The 9577-nt window shown below is 44.9% G+C and overlaps 1 protein-coding gene across 1 annotated transcript; it reads left to right on the top strand.

Annotated features, from left to right (window-relative positions):
- The first annotated feature begins 2248 nt into the window (after positions 1-2248).
- On the top strand, positions 2249-8735 carry nmba (neuromedin Ba). The gene is made up of 5 exons (XM_020515573.2): positions 2249-2396; positions 4932-4951; positions 5065-5444; positions 7199-7386; positions 8486-8735. Exons 3-5 carry the CDS (start codon positions 5198-5200, stop codon positions 8540-8542), a joined length of 492 nt encoding a protein of 163 aa, XP_020371162.2. The 5' UTR covers positions 2249-2396; positions 4932-4951; positions 5065-5197; the 3' UTR covers positions 8543-8735.
- Positions 8736-9577: the final 842 nt, after the last annotated feature.

Here is a 9577-nt window from a genome sequence, read left to right as displayed (position 1 = left end):
TGTTGACCATGAACTTGGAATTCATATGAATCTACGCATGACACATTTCTGTGCAGGGTCCTGTAGACTATTGCCCAGAACTGGATTAGCCCTATAAATACAGGAACTACAAGAGTAGGTCAGAGGCTAGAAATCCTGCAGTGAGTAACTCGACTTCTGGCTCCCCAGAGCCTGTCCATTATGTACAAGGCACAATTCAAGAGGGTGATGGAATACTCACTTGCCTGGGTGGGTGCAGCTGCAACAACTAACAAGAAGCTTAACACCATCCAAGGTAAAGCAGCCTGTGTGATTGGAACCATATCCACACATATTCTTTCCACCACCCATGCTCCAGAGCAGCAGTGTGTACTATCTGCAACATGCACTACAGATGTTCACCAAGGCTCCAGCACTTCCCTCTGGAAGGGCAAATGTAGCAGATCTCTGCAAGTTCCTCTCCAAGCTACTAACCATTCTGACTTGAAAATATTGCCATTCCTTCACTGTCACTGGGTATAAATCCTGGAATTCCCTCCCTAAGGGCATTGTGGATCAATCTACAGCACATGGATTGCAGCAATGCAAAAAGGCAGTTCACTATCACCTCAAGGGCAACTAGGGATGGGCAATACATATTGGCCCAGTCAGTGACAACCACATCCCAAGAGTGAAGTAAAATAAAAACTTCCTACTTTTCCCCTACCTCATGGCAATGAGGCAGACAGAACATGTATTTAACATCTATTTCAATAACGAGTTCTTTCTGAAACATGGCCAGCCTGTGGTCAGGGCCTGTAGCTTGAGCAGCACCAAGCCACATCAAACAGACCTGAATAGGAGACTCTCCACTCCTACTGTCTGCCATAGACACATTGGAATGGTTTACAGATTGCTACTCGGACTGTTGGCTGTGTTGTTGTACTTCCCTTGGTCAAATCTGTAGGAATGGGCAGGAGCACCACCCCTCTCCCCAGTACCCTACTACTTACAGAGGGCTCAGTTGGCTGGATGACTGGTTTGTGATGTCAACAGCATGGGTTCAATTCCCACACTGGCTGAGGTTACCCAACTCTCTTGACTCTCCCCAACCTCTTGCCCTCATCTGAGACGTGGTGACCTTCAGGTTAAAGCACCACCAGTCATTTCTCTAATGAGAGAGCAACCCTGTGGTCTAGTAAGGCTATGGCAACTTTACCTTTACCCTGTGGCAGAGAGCTGAAGGAGAGAAATACATGCAAGATGAGATCATGAATAGGTCAAGACCAGGTCGTTGGAGAACACCGGTGTTTTTCTCTCCGGTCCAAAACACAGACATCATTCCATCCTCCTGCTTCTTACCCTTCTCCGCACAGTCACTGCCTCTGTACCCATGGGATTATCCCCTAAAGGAGTCACTCCCACCTTCAAAATTGAGACTGGAGGCTCAGTGTGAACAGTAAATGCAGTGTTAATTTCCTCCACAAGGAAATATTTAAAACATAAATATGTCCCAATGTCTTAGAGATTGCTCAGGAAGAGCAGAGAACTGCCAATGAAGGCTAGGACTGGCTTCAGTGCCATTGGTAAAGTAAGGGTTAACATCCAATGAGCTTGATTGTTTTAAATCAACCTGTTAGGATATGGTGGGGGACTCCTGCCCCAGAGGAAGAGGCGTTATTCAAGAACCCCAGCTGAGAGCTTAATGAAGGCCTTTCACTGATATACCAGGGTGTGATGAGGGACTCCTCAGTCTGGGCTGTTCTCTTCACACCCTAAACACTGAGAACCTGTTAACAGCTTCCAGTCAGACATTCAACAGTGAAATCCTCAATAGTACCAGGCGAGAAAGCTGCTGTCATTACGTTAACTATGCTTTGATCGTCTCTTCGTTGTTAGTCTTCCAAAGGGTATCTGCCCACTTTCTGGACATTTTTTTGTTATCTTGTTTTAAAAGCACATCACCTCACCCTATAACCATGTGATCGGAGCTGATACCAAGTGGCGATTCACTTGCTGGAATTTTCTGAGAAATTCGAGCCTGGCATTTCTGTTAGGATCCTGCAATCTCTCAGCTCAAGGCAACTGGAGTAACTCGGCGACAACTCTCTTACAGGAACCCAGAGGGGCAGTGTTACCATTCACCCCCAAGTGCAAGGAAGATCCCATCACTAAAATGCCAGCCAGGAAAAATGGGTTTTGGTTGGCACCTTTGAGAAGGAACTGATTGCTGATGATTCTCAAATAACAGGTGCCGTTGGGCTGCTTGAGCTAGCCTTCGGTTGTTTAGAAGAGAGTCCCACCCGTTTCTCTCCTTAATCAGCACCGCCTCGCCAAACAAAACGGATCCTTATCTAGTCAGGATCCTCAGTGTGTTGGAGAGAGGCTGCTGCATTGCTCCCAGTTCCTATTACCCTGACTGTCTCCCAAAGCAGGCGGTATGTGTGTGTGTGCAGGGGTGGTTGGGGGACGGAATACTCAATCGATTCGTTCGGGACTAAACCCGGTATGGAACAGAGCTCAGGGCAAAGTTCGGCAATATCTGTGGGGAGAGAAACACGTTTCAGGTCTGACATTGATCCTTGTAGACTTTACCTGTCTCTGTCCTCACTTCATTCATTTAATTGTATTTTCCCTCCCTCTAATGGGAACGTATTATAAATATGGGCCACGGATGTTTAGTAATTTGAAATAAAAGATCTTTACTCGGACCAACAGCGCCAACTTGCTTCGACCTCTCAGACTTCCCGATATAAATTATTTTGCAAACAGGCCAGTCAGATGCCAGGGTCTGGGGTTCCTGCTAAACAGGTGATTATTCCCTGCATTCTGACTTACAGCCATATCAATACTGTAACTACAAGAGCAGGTCAGAGGCTAGGAATACTGTGGTGATTAATTCACCTCCTGACTCCCCAGAGCCTGTCCATCTTTTACAAGGCACAAGTCAGGAGTGTGATGGAATACTCCCCACTTGCCTGGATGGGTGCAGCCCCCAACAACACTCAAGGAGCTTGATACCATCGAGGGCAAAGCAGCCTGCTTGATTGGCACTACATCCACAAGCATCCTCTCCCTCCACCACTGACGCTCAGTAGCAGCAGTGTGTACTATCTACAAGATGCACTGCAGAAACTCACCAACAGCATCCTCCAGACCTCTCTGACCTTTGTGTTAGAACAAGGGCAACAGATACATGGAGGCACCACCACTACCGCCTGCAAGATCTGCTCTGAGTCACTCACCTTACTTGAAAATATATCGCTGTTCTTTCAGCATCACTGGGTCAAAATCCTGGAAGTCCCTCCCTAACAATACTGTGGGTGTCTGTACACCCTGAGGACTGCAGTGGTTCAGGAAGGCAGCTTGCCTCTACCTTCTCAAAGGCAAATAGAAATGGGCAATAAATGCTAGACCTAGCCAATGACATCCATATGAATAAAAGATGTGCAATTGTACAGCCCCTTCAAAACCACTAGACATCAAAACATATTTAAGCTAGTGGGGAAGTGCTGTCACTATTCATAATGCAAGGAAAGCAGCAGGCCAATTTGCAGAGAGCAAGCAAAACAACAATGACCCAGGTAACCTGTTTCTTTCTGATTGAGAGATAGCTATTGGCCAGGTTCCCAAGGAGAATGGAACTTCTCTTCTTCAGAATAGTGTCTTCAACACAGTTACACCCACCCAAGCAGTTAGACAGGGTTCCAATTAATGTCTCACCCCATGCTCCAGCGGGGAGACAGCCTCCATTTTTGTGCTCAAGCCCCCTTGGAGCTGCATTTGAACCCATATTCCAAATTAATTCCAAAGCCAGCTGAGCCAACCTTGAAATGATTGAAGTGACTTACAACACAGAAAAGGTAACTGGTTTTTAAAATGTCTGGCAGTTAACTGTCAATCATCATGAGTTGGTGCATTCTCAATGGCAATGCTTCCAGCAATCAGAGTGCACTTCTAACCATTGCAGTAATCTCTTCTCATGCAGTATAAACGTTTCCCTGAGCCTAGTAGTTCTTGCCAGTTATCCTGATAAAAAGCTTCAACAAAATCTGTTGATTCTCAGCAATAGTAGAGATAAAGTAGTTCATTTGCTTTAAATTCAGCCGTGATGTCCTGAGATCTAAATACAACTCTGTCTTAATAACTCAGAAAAGCTATTACAAAATACTGAAAAGGGAGTGAAATAGGAGGATCAAATGAATGCAGTAATTTTCTGAAGACAGATCCCTTAGTTAGATATTTAAGAATAAAATATAGAGGATGCTAAAAATTTGAAATAAAAACGGAATGAGGAATCTCAGCAGGTCTGGCAGCATCTGTGGAGAGAGAAACAATTAACGTTTTGGACTCTGCAGAACAGTTGCGTCTGATTCTAATCGATATGAGTAACGACGTTGTGGACTTTTAAAATACTTTTAGCCGTTCCCTTCCACATGCGTTTCACAATATTATTTTATTTCGATAATGAACTGTCTGATCTCACATCTCTAACATGAGAAGGGTGGCATCGAATGATAATAGTTTGACTATTGGAGTTGGAGCTGAGTGGACTGTGGGCAATTTCAGTGAAGGGTGTCGCTCGTAGGGACCAATGTTTATAAGAATGTGGAAGCAGAGTTTGGAGGAAAGATATTTGTTTGTGGGCGGCGGGAAGAGGATTTTATAATTGATACCCGTCTCGAAGTTGAACAGCAAAAATTTACCTGTGCATTCATGTGAGGGTTCGCTGGAATAGTAGCTGGATGAGAAAGGGAGAGGACTGGGGATTCAGGAACACAGTTAGGTCTCTGTATTGCAGAATCCTTATTCTGTGTGTAATTCATTCGAGATTGTTTTCTGCTACTATGTCAATCTCTACATAGGTACTGTTCAGGGGACAAGAAACATTGTCCATGAATGGATTTTGTTCCTTTAGGAGAGACAGGCGCTTCATTGAAATGGTTCGAATCAATCTGTTTTTTTTTGCCCAGGCTGGAATTCACTCTCCAGGGTAAGGCCGAGCTTCTCTCGGATATTTCAATCCCTCCTCCTCATTTAACCTCTCTCCTTGATCCTCACTTTGCTCATTTCACTTTCTCTCTGTCTGTTTCTCTCCCTGGCCAGTGGGCTTCTGTCAATATATTCTCTCCACCCCCACCACCTCCCCGAACACATTTCCCCCGCCCCTGCCCACACCCCTCAGCACCGCCCACCGCCGCCGTCAGCCGCCCTGGGTATAAAACCTGGCACTGGGGGCATGAAGCGGCGAGACAGTGGCTGGAGTACCCGGGAGAGGCTCACACACAGAGAGACAGAGAAACAGGACGGAGCTCTCCCCATGACTGCACCTTCTGTCCACGGTATGGGGCACCTGAGTTTGCTGCTTTACCTGGTTGTGTTCTCTTGGCTGTCTGTCACCGCCTCAGTCAGCCTGGACCTCACCGAACTCAGGAACAAAGTTTCCAAGATCAAAGTCAACCCGAGGGGGAATCTGTGGGCGACAGGTGAGAGGCTGACAGGTCTTTATGTTCTGTGTCTGCATGTGTTTCTCTGAGTGGGTCTATGTTTCTGTGTGTATGTGTGTGTCTGTCTCTGTGGTCTCTCTGTATGTATAACTGTGTCTGTGTGGTTTCTGTGTGTGTCTCTGGTTTATCTGTGTGTATGTATCTAAGTGTCTCTGAGTGGTTTCTCTCTGTGTGAGTATATATCTGTCTGTCTGGTTTCCCTGTGAGTGTATGCATATATGTGTCTGTCTGTGTGATTACTCTCTGTGTGTATCTGTGTGTTTATCGTTGCCTGTGTTTGTGCCTTTGGTTCCTGTTTGTGTGTGTGAGTTTGCCTGTGTTAGTGTGTGTGGTTTCTGTAAGTGTCTATCTCAGTGTTTTGTGTTTGTGAGTGCATTAATGCCTGCCTGTGTTTTTCTCTGTGTTTCTATGCATGGGTTTATCTGTGTTTGCGTGTCTGTTTGTATGTTTCTCTCTCTCTCTCTGCGTGTGTGTGTGTGTGTGTGGTGTCTGTGTGTTTGCATATTCCATGTGTGGCTGTTATGTGCTTTTACTGTTTTCTGGTCTCAGACCTTTTTATTCATTGCTGGGACATGGGACAACATTTTATTGCCTGTCCCTAGTTGTCCTAGAAAAGGTGGTGGTGAACTGACTTCTTGAATTCCATGTGCTCTAGATAGACACCCCCATGGTGTTAGAGAGGGAATTCCAGCACTCTGACCCAGTGACTACTCAGAATGGCACCTTTCTCAGCTGTGCCTGGTCGGACAGGCTTCAGAGAATGAGGAGACCAATGGGAGACACAAAGGAGAGATTCTGCCTAGAATTGGGAATCAGACTCGAAAGGTGGAAGGGAGTGGATATAACTGGAATGGGACCAAAACTGAGGTCAGGGTAGTCCTCGAGGACTTTGTAAATATAGAAACATTTATTTCAATTAAACCTCAAAGTAAAAAAATACAAAGAACTGCAAATGCTGCATAAATCAGAAACAAAAACAGAAATTGCTGGAAAAGCTCAACAGGTCCGGCAGAGAAATCAGAGTTAACATTTCAGGTCCAGTGACCCTTCCTCAGAACTGATGGTAGCGAGGAAAGTGTTGGTTTTTATGCAGAAGATAGGTTGGGGGGAGGGGTCAAGGAGTAAACGATAAGTGGGGATAGAGTCCAAAGAGAGAGAAGAACAGTTGGACAGACATCCTATTTTCTGCATAAAAACCAACATTTTCCTAGGTATCATCAGTTCTGAGGAAGGGTCACCAGACCCAAAACTCTGATTTCTCTGCACAGATGCTGCCAGAACTGCTGAGCTTTTCCAGCAATTCTTGTTTTTGTTCCTAAAACTCAAATTAGTTGGAAAACAAGTATTTGATTTTAATTCGGCCAGTGACTTTCCTTGTTTTCTCTCTGTTTGGGTTTTTATTCCTCCCCATTTAGTGCAGGGAGTCTCCATTCTCACAGTGAGTGGAACAGGGGGATTGAATTCTGATAGCTTCACCTTGTCCTCTCTCTCCCACCAAAATAAAGAGAGGCTAGGTTTGAATGCCCAAAGACAGAGGAATCTGGTAATGATGTGGAGACAAATGCAGGCGGGTGGGAGAATTAGCATGGGGAATGTTGGCGAACAAGTTGCTGGGGACACAGTTCTCCAAAGGCAGGTTCAGTCTGTTTGTGTGGGGTGATGGGGGAGAGGATACATCTTGTCTACGGTGATCACCACAGCTGTAAAGGTTACTATTATTCCTTGTTTTTTAGGTCACTTTATGGGCAAGAAAAGCCTCTTTGACTATCCAGAGGGATACAATTCATCCCCGGCGAGGCTCCCCCTGGATCTCTCTGATGCTGCCAGGGATTTGCAAAATCTGTTCATTTGGAAGATGCTGGACCATGGTCTGCCCCAGGAGCAAGAAGGAAGCCAGCTCACATCCAACACTGTCACTGAGGTAGGAGGCAGATAGTGTAAGGGGGGTGTGTGGTTTAAATACAGAGAAACAGCTGGCACCAAGAGCCTGAAGCATCTTTTCTCCAGCTTCTGTGTCGGCTTTTTATTTCCAAAATAGACAGCTTCGAGTTTCTTTGGGTCACTGCACAAGACAGCCTGCCTGACAAGTTCACACCTACACCATCAGCCCTGAATCAGCATTCCAGCTCCCATCTGCGCATCCGCCCAATTCAGCCCATTCAGACTATCCCAGTGAGTAATCCAGGCCATTCAGACTATCCCAGTGAGTGATCCAGGCCATTCAGCCCATTCAGACTATCCCAGTGAGTGATCCAGGCCATTCAGCTCCTTCAGACTATTCCAGTGAATAACACAAGCCATTCAGCTCCTTCAGACTATCCCAGTGAGTGATCCTGGCCATTCAGCCCATTCAGACTATCCCAAGGAGTGATCCGGGCCATTCAGCCTATTCAGACTATACCAGGGAGTGATCCGGGCCATTTAGCCCATTCAGACTATCCCAGTGAATAACACAAGACATTCAGCTCCTTCAGACTATCCCAGTGAGTAACACAAGCCATTCAGCTCCTTCAGACTATCCCAGTGAGTAATCCAGGCCATTAAGCCATTTCAGACTGTTCCAGTGATTAGCCCATCCCATTCAACTCCTTCAGACTATCCCAGTGACCCAACCATTCTATTTAGTCTTGACTGATGTCTCCCCTAAGTCTGAAGAAATCATTACATTCCAGATCATCTATACCTACTTATCTGGATACAGTTGCTGAAGCACACATGAGATTAGTAATTGGCCACAGAGATGACTGTAAGATGTTCAACAAAGTCATTGCCAGTCAGGGCACTGGTCTATTCAAGGCATTTAAGATCATTCTCACTGGCTTTATGAAAGACCTGGAGGAAAGCTCATCTGAAAGTTGCCAAACCTGATGTATTTCTACAAGGATATTGATTGGGTATATTACAAGGACAGGATTACCCATGACACATAACGTAGTGTTCTGTCTGAACTTTGTACACATTGCTCCAGGTGTAGATTGTAAACTATATGTGACATGTTTGTTTTATCTTTTCTCTCCTAGGGTACGGGGTTAATAATGAAGATTATTGAGAGATATGTGAAAAATAGTGAGAAGTGACAAACATCCTGAACTCTTGTAAGGAAAATCAGTATTTGCAAATGTGAGCGAGATGGTCTGTGTTTGGAATGCAGGAGTGGTGAATGTGGGCATTTTATTGTAACAATGATGTGTTCTAGTCTCCTGTATTTTATGTACTGTTAATTGTACATTGTCTTATTGGTATATTAAAGAGGCAGCAAGGACTATTCTATATTTTTCTGATGTTTTTGCATTGTTATACCATTTTAATGTAACCTGAAGGTTATTTGTGTTGAATAAAGAATATATTATTTAAGCAGCTAGTATTTACAGTTTAATCCTAGTCTATCCCAGTGACTAACCCAGGTCATCCAGCCCATTCAGACTATCCTAGTGACTAGCCCATCCCTTTCAACTCCTTCAGATTATCCCAGTGTCTGCCCCATCTATGCAGCCTCTTCAGATCATCCCAGTTCATTCAGCCCCTTCAGACTCTCTCCAGTGGACAGGGTATACAATTGGGAACTGGATTTCCATTTCGGGAACGATATCTCCCCGTTTTTCTCCAACCACCCCTGCAATTGGGGCTGAACTTCTTGAGACTGGAAACATGGTACATTTTATTAACAGACATTATTCCAAAAACAAAACCACTTAGGCAGTTTATAATGCAGCTCTGGGTAAGTGGGACTTGAACCTAAATCTCCTGGCCTAGAGACAGGGACACTACCCTGCTGTGCCACAAGAGCATCTCTCCTATGCTAGTCCCTGCTAACAAGAATGTCAATGAACTTTATCCCCAGCGCGCTGCACTGCCATAATGTATCCTAGACTATCCCCCCACCAATAGCTCAAGATCTCTGCTTTTATTTCTTTGTTCTTTCTTGGGGTGCCATTGGCTGGACCAGCTTTTGTTGCCCATCCCTAATTGCCAAGGCAAGAGGCATAAATTTGAAACAAATGCTTTTCTAAAAAAAATAGACTTCTATACACCAAAATCAAATCCTAAATATTCTGTGGACTAGTGAATTCACAATTAAACAGTTCCATTTTGTCTTTTAGACAGTCATTGCA

This window comes from Rhincodon typus, chromosome 36 (assembly GCF_021869965.1).
Source record: "Rhincodon typus isolate 14 chromosome 36, sRhiTyp1.1, whole genome shotgun sequence".
Classification (NCBI taxonomy): Eukaryota; Metazoa; Chordata; class Chondrichthyes; order Orectolobiformes; family Rhincodontidae; genus Rhincodon; species Rhincodon typus.
The sequence above is the reverse complement of the archived record's forward strand: the minus strand, read 5'-3'. Positions and strand labels throughout refer to the sequence as shown.